At 39.0% G+C, this 18592-nt stretch overlaps 1 protein-coding gene across 3 annotated transcripts in view; it reads left to right on the top strand.

The window, feature by feature from the left end:
• The window catches only part of MYLK (myosin light chain kinase), a 196753-nt gene that overhangs the window by 111001 nt on the left and 67160 nt on the right, over nucleotides 1–18592 (top strand). For all 3 annotated transcript variants that reach the window (XM_062498729.1, XM_062498730.1, XM_062498731.1), the window contains exons 12-16: nucleotides 3391–3528; nucleotides 4183–4380; nucleotides 5549–5795; nucleotides 12939–13019; nucleotides 13379–14268. In XM_062498729.1, coding sequence (XP_062354713.1) covers nucleotides 3391–3528; nucleotides 4183–4380; nucleotides 5549–5795; nucleotides 12939–13019; nucleotides 13379–14268 — 1554 coding nt within the window. The remainder of the gene's footprint in view (nucleotides 1–3390; nucleotides 3529–4182; nucleotides 4381–5548; nucleotides 5796–12938; nucleotides 13020–13378; nucleotides 14269–18592) is intronic.

The following is an 18592-nucleotide window of genomic DNA, read 5'->3' as shown; positions in this document are numbered from 1 at the left end:
ATGCTACTGATTAACATACACTTCTAAACAACGGTAGCATAAGATGAGAAATCCCCTTTAAATATAGATATTTTTAGAGTAGGGGGGAAAGCTTGTGTTTTGTAGAAAGCCTGTTCAAATTGCCATGAAGTCAGACTTATTAGCCATATATTTACTGTATCCTTGATGACACACATTTATGTAAGAATACTGGTTGCTTTAGCCATGATAGGTTCTAATTGTTGAGCTCTTATGTACAATAGATTTTTGTATCTGTTGGTAAAGAAATGTCTTCACTTCCCCTGTGCTCCAGAGAACACCAGCAATACACAGGGAGATGTTTTTACTCCTGCCTTACATCAGCAATTGAGAGATCAAGTACTTCAGGGGCTAAAGGACTGAACTTCAAGGATTAAATCAAAGTGTATCTGCATTTTTATATGGAATGTTCACAAGGATAGGAATGTTTTCAGAAAGCTGCTTTTCTCTTCTGTCCTGGGACTAAGCCTTGAGTTTTCAGTATTTCAGATTTAATGATCCATCTTCATGTTCTTCTGCATGATTACATTAATTCCCTCCAATGAAAAAGCTCTTTAGTCTCAACAGTAACTTTTCTTTTACTCAAGCTCTATTCTTTAAAGTTTTTAACTACTCACATACCACAGACTTCTATTTTTTTTATACTTACCATCCTAAATTTTTGTTTAAGCACAGGGTCTTCATCCAGGAGGTCAGCATAAACTGATGTGGTGCTTAAATTTAGTGTAAGCACTATTATTTTTTAAGATTTGTGCAGTGGTGAGGCAGGTTCTGGCTCCCTTCATTTCAGTTTGACAGCTTCCCTTACAAAGAGTGAGCTGATCAGTAGCAATGGTGAGTTGGTTTTCATCCTTTCAGTCCTACAGTTTGCTATTTTTGGAGTAGATGCCTGCACCCCCAGTAAATCTTGATGTCGTTCATACCTGTGGGTCTCCTCACTACCATAGGATACATCTGCCTGAGCTAACTTTAAAAATTAAGGCCTAAATTTTTTTGGCTTCTGAGTCATATATATGATTACTGTGAATTATTTGCTTGCTTCCATGTAATGTTTACACAGCTCTGTGCAAGAAGGTGGTTTTATTCCAGTACACGAATCTTTTATGTCTGCAGCACATGTTTTGGAGGAGTTAGCCTTGCTGAGAAATTCCTTATGGGAAATGATTCTGCTCTTCTTCTTTTGTAGCTGCTCACACATTTCTTTTTAATAAGCTGAGGCTGGTATACCGTATTGTCTTCCTTGATTATAAAAATCCATTTATTTAAACATCATGTAGAAGGCATGTGAGTCCAACAGAGCAAAGAGCCAGTTGTGAGGGGTGTGGAGTGCTCAGACTTAATGCTGTTTGTACCAGAGCTTTGGGAGAATTGCTGCTAGAACCACTAAGAGCAAACTTGATCCCTGGTCACTGTTAAATTTCATGGGAGTTGGTTCAGGTCTTCTTTTTGTTACCTGTCCTTCTCTGATGGCTTGAACTTCTCTGGGATTTGTTTCTTTGTTGGTCTAGAGCCACACCTCTGCTTTTGTTTTTCTTTCCCTGCTTTCCTCTTCTTATATCTGTCTTCCAGATTTGCAGTGTTATCAGTTATTTCAGTAAAAAAGGATAACAATAACTTTTTAAAGCTATTCATTATTTTCGTTCTTTTTTTTTTCTATGCCTCTTTCCTGTCTTCCTATTTTATTGGGTTTTTTTCCTTTTCTTCCTTTCTTTGTTTTCTTTTTCTCCTTTCTTTCATTATGGGGATTTTTTTCCCCAAATTTCATGAGACAAAGTTTCACTTTGAGGGATAAAGGAATTACCTGCAAGACATTAGAGCAGTGAAGGAGCCCGTGCTGATATTGCTTAGTACAGCAGTTGTTTGAAGCTGTTTCTCTGACTGAGCATTACAAAGCAGAGGGCTATGGTGAACCACAGGAGTTTGTTTCTGTAGATGAGTTTCACCCAACTTCTTGGCTATTTTCTGTACAGCATTAGTCACTTCCAAGCAGGTGCTCTGGGAAGCCCTAAGACTGATCAGTGTGATCTGATGGTGAATCAGGCCCTAAAGAGTCATGCTTCCATAACACTGGTCCAAATGGGTCTCATTAGGTCCCATATTTCCATTCTCACCTGCATCAATGTCTCCCTGCTCAGTGCCAAGCAAAGACCTGCAGCATGAGCCAGTGAGACAAGATTTCAGCTACAAAAAGCTTTGCTAAAGAGGAAAAACTTCCCCTCCAGGCTGCTTCCAAATTTATGTTGAGCTCAAATTACCCCAGTAAAAACTTAACTTTTTACCTCCAGGAGGTTCAGTGGCATTCTCAGTGAGTTTCTGTCTTTTTTTTTTTTTTAATCACTAGTTTTATGAATTGTGATTTTGCTCCAGCCTGGCACTTTCTGTTGCTGTAATACTATTTTGGATGTGCTTGATATTAATTTGAAAATTTTGAAGGTAGGGATAAGCAAAATAAAAATATTTTCACATGTGAATAGGATGTAGGGTTGGAATTTTAAAGGCAAGATGTAAGAGGTCTGAACAAAGCTAAAACAAACAAAAAGTGTATCCAAGGGACCAATAAATGTTTATGACTTTTTACATATGGTCATGATCACTGCTTGGGCTTCAGAAGTGTCTTTGCTCAAGTTTTTAGAGCAGGAGTGGACTTCCTGGCCTGGTGTACCACATAGATCACAGTTAAATGGTCTTCTTTCACAGCCTCCAGGGGCTGCTGGAAACAGCATATCACACATAGACTTGAGTGAATTATTTAATTCCAAATTCCCTCAGCATTTGACTGTAGAGCCTCAAAAGAAAAATTTTAAAAGCCCTAATCTGACAGTTTGTTTTGTGGTATATATTGATAACCTCAGGTTTCAGTCTTTCCTATCATCAATCAATTGCTGAAGTAAAGTACAGGAGAGGAGTGTGGTGAATTTAAACCTATTGGATATTGACCACCAGACAATCTAAATGGTTTGTAATTTCTTACAGAGTTACAAATCCTGTGCTGTAGTTGGTTTTCAGATTAATTTAGCAGTGATTACAGACATTGAATTTTTGGTTACAAGCTTTTTGGTTGTAAGGTTTGCTTTTTCAATTTTTTTCACCTGAGCACGTGTACTTGGGGGAAAATGAGTGTAATTTCTCAGTGATACTCTCTGCTAACAATAATTTAAGGGGCTTGTTGGAAGGAGAACAGCTCCTTTCTTATTTCTTGTCTTTGTGCTTGGAATACTGTGAAAGCAAAATAGCTACATTAGGTGATTTTTTTGCCTTCTGAGAGCTGAAGCAAAACCTCTGTCTCAAAATCATATTGATCCTAAGGTTTGTTAAAGTTTGTGATGAAAATTCCAGTAAGAGACCCCTTTTGTTCTTATTTTGATTTCACAGAAAAGAAGAGCAGCAAGAAGGCAGAGAGTGCACAGGCTGCAAAGTTAAACAAGACTTTTGCACCCGTCTTCCTTAAAGGCCTTACTGACCTCAAAGTAATGGATGGAAGTCAAGTGATAATGACTGTGGAGGTATCAGGTGTGTAGCTATAGATCAGCATTACTTAAAAAATAGAAATCCTTCTGCAAAGTATGTGGGTTTTTTCCATATTTTTTAACAGGTGTATTTGCATTTGGAAATAATATTTCTAGGAACCAGTTTTGTAAAAGCTAGATTGGTCTAATTTGATCTTCAGCGTGGCTGGACATTGTCCATTGTTAACGTCTTCAGACCTGTAGAAGTGTTTCTTAATTGGAATGATATAATGATACAATTTTAATATGGGTCCTCTTGGTGAATTGGACTTGTAAGAGCTTTTGTAGTGAACCAAACAAGATTGAGTTCCTGTCAGCTGGGGTAAGATTAGTCCTGCAGAAAGAGCAGTCCTGGTATGAACTTTGGTATCAGAAACTCTTAATAACCATCTTTGTGGTGTCTAGAACTCATTCTCCCTCTCTGTTGTATACATGCTTGCCTTATTCATTTGTATTTTAATCATAATAAGACAGGCTATTTCACATTACACAGCACTGACAGAGTTAATAATAGAAATTCCTGAATGTTTTGAAGATGAAATTGCAGAATCAGGTGGCAAAAAAAACCCCACAAACCAAGCTTGTTCCTTTCCGTAATTGACATATGGTGGGGTTTTGTGTGTGTCTCAGATTTTTGTTGCTTGCTTTTTTTTTTTAGCTAACCCATCTCCTGAAATTATCTGGCTGCATAATGGGAAAGAAATCCAGGAGACAGAAGATTTCCACTTTGAGAAGAAAGACAATGAGTACAGTCTGTACATCCAGGAGGTGTTTCCTGAAGACACAGGCAAATACACCTGTGAAGCCTGGAATGAAGTAGGAGAAAGTCAAACACAGGCTACATTGACAGTTCAAGGTATAAAGTTCCTCTTCACCCTATAAAATGGTGAAAGAAAATTATTATTCTAATGTGCTGGTGGATTGTCTGTTTAAAATACATGAGTGTTTGTAAGGTTTGTTGTGAAGGACGTTTAAGTTCTCAGTCTCTGCATCTGAATTAAAAAGGATACTGAGCAGAAGCAGCTTTAAAAAAATCTTTTCACTCTGGAACATTATGTTACTATTTCAAAAATGCATTCCTGAGTCCTATTTCTAGGGACAGTGCAAAACTTCTCCTAAATGCAGCTTCAGATTGTGACTATCAGGCTTACTTAACTATATGAATTAAAGTAAACCTTTTAATATGTTTTTGTTTCTAATTAAAGTCCTTAGTATTTTAAAAAGCTTTGTAGGAACTAGGTATCCTGGCTCTAATGTTAGCTTTGTAGTGGTAGCAGGTAAGGACGACATGATTTCTGCAATCTGAGTACTAGCTGCAAAAAATTTGGCTTTGAATCACCTCACATGATGTTAATACCACAGCAAACATTCAAGTACCAACAAAGTTCCTGTGACTGGGCACACGCTACTTTTCTTACTGAATATTGACATTTCCTCCTAGACACTACTGAGGATTAGTGGAAATCAATGTGAGACTTCTATTATTTTTAATGTAGAATATCTTATCTGCAGTGTTTGAGAGCTGTTTAGTCTGTTGCCACTGTCTGCTCTGAATTCAGACCTTCCTCTCTCCTCCAATCCCCCCTGAGATCCAGCCTTGGGGTTAGTCTTCTATATTAAATGCTATTTTATGCAATGGTTAATGATGATTTATTGCATGAGCTCTCAACTGCACAGCAGTCATAGTACTGTACACACTTGCCCTTAAAGCTATTCCTACCCCTATTCTCTAAGGACAAATCTCCAAGATTCCTTTTAGGGCAGCTTTAAAGTCCCTTTGTTTTGCTCTTAATATAAGCTTGGATTAAGCCAGTAAAGTGCCAAGTAAATGATTAATTTCAGTACGAACACAAGTTACTTCCAAAATTAAAGTCTGACTTATTTTCAGATGAAAAACTTATACCCTGCATGTTCAAAATAACTTTCCTTGCCTATGATTGCTTTCCCTGAAATTAGTTAGCTTGGTGGTGACATTCAAGCTTGGCTTTTTCTTCTGACATGTAAACTGTGTTTGTAAACTACAGAACCTCAGGATGGTATTCAGCCCTGGTTCATTAGCAAACCAAGATCAGTGACAGCAGTTCCTGGGCAAAATGTCCTGATATCCTGTGCCATTGCTGGAGATCCTTTCCCCACTGTTCACTGGTTTAAAGATGGGAAAGAAATAATGCCGGGTACAGCATATGAAATCCTGCAAAATGAAGACATCTTCACACTGGTCTTGAGGAATGTGCAGTCTCGTCATTCAGGGCAATATGAAATTCAGCTCAGGTATGTTTGCTGTGAAAAAGAAGGCTGTTCCCTTTGACCAATTACTTGTATTTACCCTCAAGTTAAAATTCCCATTTGAAGACAGGAGTTCCATCCTATTCAAGTGAAACATTAGGGTACAAAAGGAAAAGAATGTTTCTGAGGGATAAAAACGAAAAAATAAAACTCCAAGAGAAGAGAGGAAACACAAGAAGAGTAAGAAAAAAGGACAAAACTGTATGTTTTCTTTTTGTGATCCTATAAAAACAAAGTGTTGTGGCAGTAATATGAGAAGCAATTTCTAGCAAGGAAAACCACAATCAATGTCCTGAGTTCTGGAGCTATTGTTTATCATGCTTGGCATCTGTCTAGGTATTTGTAAGGATGCTCTTTCTGTGGGAATAATCTGTCTAGGGAGGGCTGTTACACAAGATCCATACCTTTAAGGGGAAAAAGTGTTTCCTGGCCATATTTGAAATGTCTGAATCTTACATGCAAGTTTGCAGTCTCCTTTTGCCGATATATCTTTGAAATTAAGCACCTTTGGTATATTTTAGTATTTAAAGTCAAATGGGGCGCTCACTTTTCACCAGAAAAGGGTGTTTTAAAAATTATAGCTGTTGAATAAAAGTATTTCTTATAATGAAGTTTTTCTACATTTAATTTCAAGCCTCATTAATAATATTTATGTAGGTAGAGCCACATGTACCATGATCTTCTTGCAAATCAGCTCTTCAGTATATTTACGCCCTTTGTAGTCTGCAATAAGTTGTGAAGTGGCTCATTTCAGAACTGGCTTTTTTGCAATTGGCCCAGGTCATCTGGGGCATTCATAATGCTCATTTGAGCAGGTCGTGTCTACAGAAATCCTTGCATTTATTTTCCTTTGGTGATCAGGGGTGTTTCTAACACTCATTACCTCTGGCAGGATTAGAAATGCCAATTCAATTTCATTCAGGTCACCAACCTCGACAGGAGAGAGCAGAAACTGTGGCGATTGCTACCTTCTGCTGGTACATTTCCACACTTCAGCGTGTGTGTCCTGGGCATGGGCATCTTCTCTTACGATATGCTGGTGGTTTCACTTGAACTGAAAAGAGAATGGGACATTTCAGCAAAACTTCATGGGTGGAAGAATGAAAGAGGACAAAGGAGAGCCAAGAGAGCTCTGTGGAAGGTTTTGTTAGGGCTGATGTTGGAAGTTGACCGTATTGATCAGGTGTAGCTGGTGATTGCTCAGGCCAAATGCATCACTGGAGCCCTTTTTTCAAAGTGAAACTCTGACATTATCACAACTGCAGAATTTACAACTAGAAATTAAATTATTTCATTCATTTAATAGATGAGGGGAACTTTTGCGGGGGGGGAAGGAGGAAAAAGTAAAGTTGAAGCTAGAAAACAACACAGCAGATTACATGCTAGTTGCAGCTATTCCCTAATTCTTTCACTGGAGAAATAACTGGAGATCCTACAAAGATCAGTGCATTCATGTTGGCTTTTTCTAATCCATAACGAGTAATGCTGTGCAGCAATTAGTGCAAAGGGAATGCTGATACCTCATTTTTCCCTGCTGTCATTTGTAAAATTCCAGTTAATGTTTAGGGAACAGAAAGTCATATGTCTTTAGGCACGGGTACTATTGTGTCCTATGAGTAACAGAGGGGTAACAGACTCAGACATATCCAAGGAGCCAAAAGCCAGCTATGTAACTTCAAGTTTGCAATAGAGTTGCAGTAATCTTCAGCTCTAAATAGGTGTTGAACTGGCTATATTTGTCATGAATACTGGACTGAGAATTGTTTATATATTCAGAAACAGTTTTAACAGTAACTGAGAGGAAGAGAGCTGCATTTTGTGTCTTTCTGTCAAAAACTCCTACAAAGTCCATTAAAAAACATGGAATAACTGAGAAAACATAAGTCAATTCACTAAAGAGTCCACTGAGTTGACAGTAGGCTATTTTTAAACATAATAGTTTTCATTTCAAATAAAATGGGGAGCTTCTTTTCACATATTAATTTTAGAAACAGGTTGAATAGCTGCTCTTAGGGAGTGACTCCTTCAACTCTCTTAATTTAGTCTGGGCATGGCTTCCTACTAGTGTTAATTATTTTCCAATTTTCTTCTCCATTATTCTTAAGCTCTGAATTCTATCCTAATACCTCCACAATTCTCCTTTTGTGTTGGCTGCTCACCAATGAAAGCTCTGATCTTAAAAATGTGGGTTTAACAAAAGATCTGTTTGACTCTTGCTGGTTCTTTCTCCTCGAGTCAGAGGGAGCTGACAAGTCCATGGAGCCCAGCGTGATCCTGGTGTGATCCATCCATGATTGCTCATTGGCCTTCTGCCTTACCATTCCTCAGCATTATGTAGAATACATCTTTGCTTTGCCTTTTAGTATTTAGCAGACTGCTAAGTCTGGTTTTCAGCAGAGTTGTCAATGTAGTCCCTCCTGGTCCTTTTTTTAAACCTACTATGATTCCTCTAAAATCGCATTTTTCATTTTAATTGTCCTAATAATGTTCCATTGAGCCTGTTATGTCTCAGGCTCAGAGGAATAGGGTTGCCTAAATATTAAAAGAAGAAATTTACCCACTTGTGCAGTTCATCTGTTGAAATTTGGACATGTTACAGCCTGAAAAATACATAAAATGGAAAATAAAAATCCCTTTCCTTACTCATAAAAAACAAAGATATTATTTCCCCTCCTGTCCTTTGCATCCTTCCAAGTGATGCAGTCACTGATATCCTGTTATCCCAATATGACTTTTCCATGTTCTTTCACTCAGTGTGTACATCATAAATGAAGAGGTAAACAAAAAAACCTGCGAGAACTGGACAGAGACTGTGTTTGTTGAGCAAAACCTTTATAACAAAGCTGTGAACATGAGAGACCTCAGAAATCATCCTGCAATTCCTTAAACAAATCATCTACTTTGTTAACCTTTGGCTTCTCGGACATTAAGTGGTTTATTTCTCCCTAACGCCATCTTCCATACAAGTTTGGTTAGTGTTGGTTAATATTGATTTAGATATTTTGATAATCTGTTTAAAATCATGGGAAAGCATTTATTTTATAAATCAGTGGTACCTCAAATACTCTGCAATTCAGGTTATATAAAAACTACTCCTGAGATTACATTTCATTAGGCTAAACAGTAAATATAGCTCTGTCTTTCCATATCATTCAGTTTGCAAACCTTGTTTTCTCCTATCAATACATTGTCTATTTTTAGAGAAGAAAACCATTACTCTTTCTTGTTCCATTCTCCCATTTTGTGCTGTAAAATGCAAATGAAATTATTGTTCTTTCAGGTATAAAAATCTTTTGGCAAAAACCTTCAATTGAGGTTAATCAGTGCATCCTCTTTGAAGCAGGTAGAGCTGTTCTGCTTTGTACCAGCTAGAGTTGTGATCTTCTGCTTTGCACCAGCTAGAGTTGTGATCCAGTAGATTAGTTGCTTTCTTTGGGGCTAAAGCTTCGTGGAGTCTGGACTATCTCTCCATTTAACTCACAGAAAAGTTGCAAAACCTACTTCTGAAAATTTGCAGTTACCTGCACTGAAGCACCAGCTATAACAAGGGATCAACTTCTTTGCCCCTTTCAGTCCATTCTTGAAAAAATGTAATTTAGTCTGCAATATTTATTTCACACTTGGTAGGCTGGTAGGAAATTTCAGTATGTCCCCCCAGTATAATTACAACTGCTTTTTTTCCTGCTTCTCCAGGGAGTGCTTCCTAGGGACATGCAGACAATAAGTCTCATCTAAGGTTCAGTGAAAATATTTGAGTAGATTCTGCCAAGAAACTAGTATTTCAAGATATTTTGAACATAAAAGCCATTCCAAGGAAAACTGATCCCACAATAGGACACAGAGCTATTTTTAAAATTGCCTCAGGCTTTGCAGCTGGGGTTTTATTTGTTTTTGGTGGGCTTTTTCATTAATATTCCTTGACGTTTTAAAGATAAGTCCTGTGCATGAGCATTCTACAGCATAGTCCTGCAAAAGTCAACACTTCCAGGCACTTCTTCACCGCAAAGCTACTAAGCGTAGGTTTTATGCATGTCTATCATTATTCAACAATAACTGAGCCACAGGATCTGTCTGTGTCTAGGGTTTTGTTGATAAAATGCCAACACATAGAACCTCAAGCTGCACAAGTAATATTGTTATTGCCAAGATTCCAAACAGCAGAGACATGGAAGACTTGAAGATGTCCCTATGTACTGCAAGGCTTTCTTTTTTCTAGCTGCCCCTATGCATCTTTTTCTTGCCTAGATTCTGAAATGACATAAATGTAAAAAATATTTATCAAGGTTCCAGAATTATTCGTGATTGAAGTTGGTGTCTAAATCACTCAATCTTTCTTAATTTTTCTTGGCTTGTTTCTCTTTTTCCGTCCTATGATCTCCAAGGTGGGTTGGTGTTTTTAACTTCATCTTTTTAGACTCTGCCACTGGATTCAGAAGGCAAAAGTATGTTCTCCCTGCTTCTGAAATCATGATTTTGATTTTACTGGGAGCAGGCCTTATCCTGGGAAGTCTACACTTATAAACAGACACAGACTCCAAGGTTTGTATCCAGTAGTCTGGTTTTCAGCCATTCACTTGAATCAGAAATCATAATTAAAATCAAAAAATTACCTTGTGAATCATTTTTCCATCTAGGTACTTGTTTGTCCCACTGTTGCCACAATTTGTAAGTGCTTCCCAAGGCTTTAAAAATAGAAAGTACAAAATGCTCTCCTACTTTCTTACCCCCTCCTTTATTTTCCAAACCCTGTGAAAAATAGCTTACTTTAGAAGGATTTACTTTGCCTGCCGTATTTGCCTCTTTGCATATGCAGAGAATTTGCAGAGGGAAAGTTGCCTTGCAGAAATGGTTCCTGTAGAAATGCTACTATTCTTCACAGTGGTCAGGACCACATTCAGTATCCCTGAATTCCTCTCCTGGGACAGTGCTGTCCCTGTTGCTTCTACCTCTCCTACTGGTGACACAATTCTTGTGGACAAATATTTTTGCCAAACAGTCATGACAGAAGCTGAGCAGGGGTTCCTCAACGTTTAATGTACTCTGCAAGTTGTCTATATTTCAGCATGCTTGGCTTGCCCTTTGTCAGCTTTGGATTGGTTTAAAGTCCTGAACGGGAGGGCTCTTCAGTTAAACCAACAGCCTGTTAAAGCCCTGCAGCACCTGTGATTGAGCAGTTCCAGAGTGTGTCTGCTTTCCTTAAAATCTTTGGAGAAACAGAAAAAAAACCTCATGAGTTCCAACTGTGGTAAAAGTGGCCAGGTTGAAACGCATTATATGAAAACAACAGATTTTCAGCAATGTTGCTACCCTGCCATAATTTTATGCCAATCAATATGTTGGGAGGAGGTGATGTGCTATTCTTTTTATTTATCTTTCCGTTTGTATTGCCTGCTTTCTATTTTTCTTGCTTCCAAATGGAGGCCACATGTAAGAGTAAGTAAGAATGGCAGGTCTCCAGTGCAGGGCTGAGTTAAATACTCCCTACATTGACTTGGATCCTCTCCTGCCCTTTGGACGGTTTCTGTTTGGTACTCAGATGTCATCTAGTTCTTTGTATCAAAAGAAACAAGGGTTGTGGTTTTCAGTGCTTCCTCATGGATTGCCTTCAATAGCAGTTTGTAGTGCACATATTCTGATTTACTGGATGTAAAAGTGTTAAAAACATTTCTCTGATTACTTATTGTTAGTGGTCTTAAAGTGAAATAAGGTATGTTTCTATCAGCGGGGCCTCTACTTTGCAATCTAGATACTTTGATCCAAACCAATTTCTTTGTAGTTTTCATATTAGGCTGATCCACTGTTTCTTTTTCTGAATGAATAGAAATCAAGGGAAGTCCATCTGAGAAGCTGATGGCACTAACTGCTCTTATAAAGACAAAACTTTGTGCTTAATATGTGATTCTGTGATCTATGTTAATCATCTTGCCTTCACAGCAAGATATTAATGGGTGAAGTTAGAGAGTTTTTTTCACCCAAACAGTACCATATCTAGGAAAGTATTTCCATGCTCTATTTAAAAACCAGACCAGACAGTATATTTATGGCAAGGAACAGTCCTGAGTCCATGTTTTAAACTTCAGGGCTAAGTGGACTTGAAGGTGCTCTTATCTAGCAAGTTCAAAGCAGAACACAGCTGGGAAAACCTGCCTCTCTTGCCTTCCTCCCCTCCAACACGTGTTTTGCTCATGTCCAGGAAATGCTTTCAGCAGCAAAAATTATTATTATTCAAAAAAGATAAATAATCCATGACATTCTAGAAACTTATACCTAAACTGGGAAGGACAGAAGTGTTTTCAGTGATCAAAGATATCTCTAGTCCTTAATCAATTCAAGTCTGGTTTTTTAATAGCAGTCAGGGGAGTGGTGGCAATCCTTACACAACTTCTGCCCTGGGGGAGTTAAAGTTTCCTTTTGGCATCCCTGTGTTAAGCAGAGAAGAGCTGTTTGGGGCTGGAAGAATGATATATATCTGTGGGAGGGAGGGAGCTGCAGGGGAGCGGGGAGCACTTTAAATGAATTCTTTAATGGGAGCCCTTTCCAGAAGGCATCTGTGGTATTCCTCTGCAAAAGGAAGAATAAGTACTCAGCACCATATATGGTGACACTTTTATGTTTTTTTAATATAAACATGTACAGGCTGGAGCAATCCATGTAGATGGGTTTTGCTGATTGGTTGGGCCAGAGGGGAGGGAAGGAAATGAGACCCTGTTTTTAATATCTTAACATTAGAAAACTTAAGAGCTTGGATTTGAATAAATAAACAGTAGGCAGAGTTGGAAAGATTTTCAGTTTTGCAAAATAGCCCTTTCCTCTGCCTTGATTTTCCAGCTTTTTTATTTATTTTCCTTTAGCTTGTTTGTTTGCAGATGCTTTGCTCAGTAAATTGCTTTGATTTTTGTTCAGGGAGTATGTTGTTCCGAGTACAGATAGCAACAGATCAGTAAAACTGAGATAGCTTGTCTCCAAATAGAAGGGGACCAAATCCACCCAGTCAATTCCCACAATTCTGGGCATAGAAAAGGGTAATGCCACACTGGGTTTGAGCTGCTTTAGTGCAATACACAATCACTTAACTGAGGAAAGCTACAAAGGAAAAAAGCCCTGTTCTGTTTCACTTACATATTTCAGGAACCAAGTTGGAGAATGCAGCTGCCAGGTGTCTCTGATGCTGCGGGAGAGTTCAGCTTCCACAGCAGAAATGCTCAGAGAGTGAGTATTTTTCCCAGGGACTTGCATGGGTGGGTTCTATTTTTTGCTCCGTTAATTCCCTGCCCTTACAGACCCAGGCTGGCTGCTGTTCAACCTAATCCCCAAATGTGACCTAACAAATTGTTTTCATCATACAAGCTAAGCACATTGTACCAAGCCAGAGTAGAGAAGATCTTTTTTGTTTGTGCCCTTATATGGCTCCTGAAGTCATCATTGATGCAATAAACTAATGGAGTATGCTCCTCTAATCAACCTCCCCTTCTATAAACACATTTTGTTCCTGCTCTGAGATTGTTCGCTGACATTTTTAAACCAGCCCCTTTCCTGGCTCTCTCTTTCTTTTCTTTTTCGGATCATAGTGGGAGGGAATCAGCCAGCTCTGGAGAGCAAAGAGATGGTGGAGATCATGGTAAACTAACATTTGGTAGAACAAGTGGCTTCAAAAAGAACAGCAGTGTAACCAGAGTAGCTGAGGAAGAGCAGGAAGACGTCCGAGGCGTGCTGAAGAGGCGAGTGGAAACTCGGGAGCACACAGAGGAGAGCCTGAGGCAGCAGGAAGCTGAACAACTTGATTTCCGTGATATTTTAGGCAAGAAAGTCAGCACCAAAAGTTTTTCTGAGGAGGAACTGAAAGAAATCCCAGCCGAGCAAATGGACTTCCGAGCAAACCTGCAGCGGCAGGTCAAACCCAAGACCTTGTCAGAGGAGGAGAGGAAAGTCCATGCTCCCCAGCAGGTGGACTTCCGCTCTGTACTGGCCAAGAAGGGCACCCCAAAAACCCCATTGCCAGAGAAGGTGCCACCTCCTAAACCTGCAGTTACAGATTTCAGGTCTGTGCTGGGCTCCAAGAAAAAGCCACCTGCGGAGAATGGCAGCGCTGGCACCCCTGCACCAAATGCTCGTGCCAACTCTGAAGCCCAGAAGGCAACCCCCAATTCTCAAGCTCCTGTTGCCAAACCAGCAGTGAAAAAAGAGGAGAAGAATGACAGAAACTGTGAACATGGGTGTGCAGTGGTGGATGGCGGAATAATTGGGAAAAAAGCTGAAAACAAAGCACCAGCAAGCAAACCACCAGCAAGCAAAGGAACAGCACCCTCCTTTACAGAGAAGCTTCAGGATGCTCAAGTAGCTGATGGGGGAAAATTGGTCTTACAGTGTCGGATTTCCTCGGATCCCCCTGCAGCTGTCACCTGGACTCTGGACAGCAAAGCCATCAAATCATCAAAGTCTATTGTCATCTCCCAAGAAGGTAAATTAATTGCATTACAAGCCAGCTGGATGGCACACTGTTATATCTGGCTCTTGATTAATAATATTTAGTTCATTAAAGGTAATGCAATATTTATTTAAGTCCCGTGCCAGTAACTGTTTCCAGATGCAGCTTTCTTGTTATTTCAGTGGAGTACACAAGGAACAGTATTGTTTGACATTTCTTGCAGATTCCCCTTTAACAGGCTGCAGATGTAAATTTTATAAAGTTGAACTTCTTGCATTTTTAAATGCTGTTTACATTGCTAATGCTGTTTAAGGAGCTGGTACATGATACTTATTTAAATTGAATTTAAGGATTTAGAACCTTGAAAACATTATATTATTGCTGGTTTACAAATTCTAATTGAATTCTTCTGTATGTTTAATATTTCAGGCTTTTTATTGCAATAAGAAACACAGAAACAAAGAGGGGTTGTGTCACAGACAACTTCAAGTTAAGATGAGAGTTGAGAACAGTTTTCCAGTGTGTTTAATGCCCCACCACAGGTGCTTCTGTTTCCATTACGAGCACTGAAATATTTGAACTCCACTGGCTTGGTGGCTTTTAACTAACTTCAAGACTGCATAAAATTTTGTAGAAGTCCCTAGAGGGAATACTTATTGTTTTCAAACTGCGTGATTCCTTTATATTTCATATTTTGGTTGATCAAACCTGCTAAATTGTTTTTTGCATGAAAGTTAATGTTGTATCTAGACAAAATATATTTTCCTTGGGGCAAAAATAAGAAGGAAACACAATTGATAGCACAAAAAAACCCACCTTCTTTACTTCACATGTGTTCCATAAAACACTAAGGGAATTATCTGGAGAATGGTACCCTCTGGCACATTGTAGCAAAAAAGTTCATGTTCACAGTGAGAATTATATCTTGACACAGGGGTCTGCACTCTCACTTTTGCATCTTCCTTTGTTTAATCCAGACTGTTTTTGGTGTTAGCAAATGAGTATCAAGTTAATATGCAGAACAATTCAGCACAACCAGTGGATTCTTGTGCAGTGTTCCAAGCAGAGTAACACAAGCATTTTCCTGAAGTGGACACAGTCAGAAATAGCATTTTATTCAGAGAGGCTTGGGGTAGTTGAGTAGCGCATTGAGGAGATACCAAAGTAAGAAGATGGAGAAAAGCAAATGATAGCAGGTGCATTTGTCTGGCCTTTGTCTGAAATCACATAATGTTTTTTGGTTTGGTTTTTTTTTGTGGGTACATGTTGATTTTCACCCAAGGGGACTGTATAGACTAAGGAAAAGTGTCATGTACATGAGAAAACATTGTCTGGTGGAAATGCCATTCTTATGAAAAGGACTGACAGAATCAGTCATTTTAGCTAGCCTTATGCTGAAAGAAAGATTTCAGAGTGAAAAAGAAATTATGCATCCCAAAGTTCCATGACTGCTGTCAAAATATATTAGATAGACAGCACCTCTGTACCAAAGATTCTGAGCTATGGTGGAGCCTCCTAAAGTCCTGAGCTTTAGTGTTATGGTGCTGCAGAAAGCTGTTTTCTTCACTGAAATAATCTGAGTAATTAGCTATTATAATCCCCCAACTCTTATTCACTCTATAAAATGACACTGTGGAGCTGCAAAACAAGAGTAGCTCTTTACAGTGAAGTGATCCTGATGTCCAGAAATGCTCTGCCACCTGTCTGAGCAGGGCACGAGGCTTCTCCCATCCAGTTTGTCTGGGCTGGGTGACAGTCCTGGTCACAACACTCCAGGGTGTCACACATTAACAGTGCTTTCCATTGAGATCAGGATCAAAGGTCAGTCCTGCATAAAGAATCTACTGTTCCAGGAGAGCTTCTTGCAGGGTGTGAAGACACTGTCCTTATGTTCCACTTATACCTGCACTGTTACCCTTGAATCATGCTCAGTAGTCAGTGTTATCAGCACCTCAAAGTCAGGCTTTCTTCTGCATGTATTTGCAGAGGAACTTGGAAAGAAATATTACACATGGCTGTAAGTTTTGTCCTTTAATGGAAAGACAAGGAATGAGGATTAGAACTATTTTTTTGAATCTTATTGCATACCCTCTGGTACACTGAAAGTGTGCATTGCATCATGGTCAATTTTGGTCTTTTCCTGACAGTACCTGCTAGCTTTGGCTCTTGGAGAAGAATATGTTGCTGCTCTGTCACTCTAAGGTTCTTTCATGCCAACTGTTAAGTAATTAACTAGGTATGCATGATACTTTAAGTAAGTTCCAGATTTTGTAGAGATTCAGTTTTCTCTTTTTCTCTAATTAGGAACACATACATACTTGAGGGAACCAAGAGAGGAGAAGGAATAACTGGAATAACAGACTAGAACTGAGAAATATCAAATTCATTCAGCATCAGGAAATACTGTTCAAGAGGGAAACTACTGGATTAGTGTCATAGATAATGTCTGGAGCAGCTTTAAACACAGAGAGGAACATTTACACTGGAAGCAGTATACAGCAGGTCAAAGGCAAATCCCAGTTTCCATCCTTTGCCACAAATACTGAAAATGCAACACTGTCACACCCACAGCTCTACTTCAGCAGCAGCGCTTTTGTCAAAGCTTGGAGCAGCATTTAATAGGCCCAGGAGGTAATACCCTAGAGTCATCCTTACCTGAAAGAAGGTTGAGTCTGTGGGGAAGAAAAGGAATTCAGTGCAAACAGACCTAGCCCACCTTTGCGGGTTTAGATCTTGCAAAACCATTTTTTATTTCTTTGGTATGACCTTGCTCTTCCTTGTGTTCAGCAACAAAGTCCACTATGGAAAAGGATAGACTAGGTCTGTTCTTAGGCATTTCACCAACTCCTTTTTTGCTGTTGTGATGTTTGGTGGTGACCACGGGGGTTTTTTTCAGTTTCACCAGAGGTATTTCACAATAACTTGCACTTAATGAGTGTAACTTACTCTTAATGAGTTGGATACTGGAAAATTCCCTATCTAGAGTAACGGATGTCCATCTGCTTCTTAGCCATACTACTAGCCCATCTTAGTAAGGAATACTGTCCCACAAACTGGTCAGTGTAAATAATGCATAAACCCCCAGAATACTATGCATTTGTGTTTTGGAAATTGAATTATTCCTCTCTGTCATTGCCAAAAGAGAGAAAATAAGAAAATTAAAAAAAAAAAGTTTGTCCATCTCCTGGTGCCAAATATATTGTGAAGATAAATACATAAAATTCAGTTTCAGGAACATGTGATTAAACAGTGACGTATTTGGCCAGGAAGGACAAACTTAGAAGTATACTTGAGTGTTACAAGTTCACAGGATGGGCAACCTAGGTATAAACTATATGTAGTCAATCACTGAAAATAACTTTGCTTGGCATATTAGTCCTGGTTGATAGTGAGGCCCTTTACCAGTTGGAAACAACGTTGTTCACAGGTCTCCTCTGTGCTTGCAGAGCCTGACTGACACTAAATTGCCCACTCAAGGCAGTTTAGCCACTGGAGTGCAGGAGAAGGGAGAGTGTTATCCCTGATTCTCTGCCTTTGGAGAAGCCTGTGTACAAACCCCAGAATCAACATAATCTCTGACTGGTAAGGCCTTTGCTAAAAGAAGAGCTAAACCCATCCAAAAATGACCTTCATCCTCAGGCATATTTTATGCAGCATTTGTGCTGATTTCTGGTAGTTAATCTAGGGCTTGCAGTGTATTCCATTATTCCAGGGTTAAATGTAGTTAGAAGTCAGAATATGGGCAGTTTTATCCTGAATGTCACAATCACAATAGATTATATCATGTCATGTTCCTTCCATTTTACATTTCAACTATTTTCCCTTTGAGATAATGAACATCAGTACACTTGTTCTTCCATTCCTTTTTACAGTTCCCCAGATAGTACTATGTTGGTTGATTGGCATGATTTATGATGAAGTGAGCCCTTGCATGATTTTTCTGACATGGTACAGTTTTGTTAATGGCTTGATTTTATATTTTTCTTCTTTAAAACTTGTCAGAGTGCAGTCATCTACATTCCCAAGATAGCTCTTTATGTGGGTTTTGCCCATTAAAGGTGAAAATAAATGGTTACTAACAATAAAAAGAGGGTACTCATAAATCAGAGCATTATATGTTCATACGGTATGGGGTAGATGATGCATGGTTAAGAGGCAATTTAATGAGAGGCTTCTTTGCTTGAAGTTATGGGGGGCCTTTTGTTTGGAAAAGAGTTTTTAAGAAGGCTCTAGCAGACATTGCAGTGAAGTTAGACACGTAAGGACTGAGTAGAACAGTTTACCTCACAGGGTGAACCCTTTAGAGCAGGACCCATCTCGATTTACATTTGTATAGCACTGGCCAAGCAGTGCCCTG

The sequence above is a fragment of the Cinclus cinclus genome, chromosome 9 (assembly GCF_963662255.1).
Source record: "Cinclus cinclus chromosome 9, bCinCin1.1, whole genome shotgun sequence".
NCBI classification, from domain to species: domain Eukaryota; kingdom Metazoa; phylum Chordata; class Aves; order Passeriformes; family Cinclidae; genus Cinclus; species Cinclus cinclus.
The sequence above is the reverse complement of the archived record's forward strand: the minus strand, read 5'-3'. Positions and strand labels throughout refer to the sequence as shown.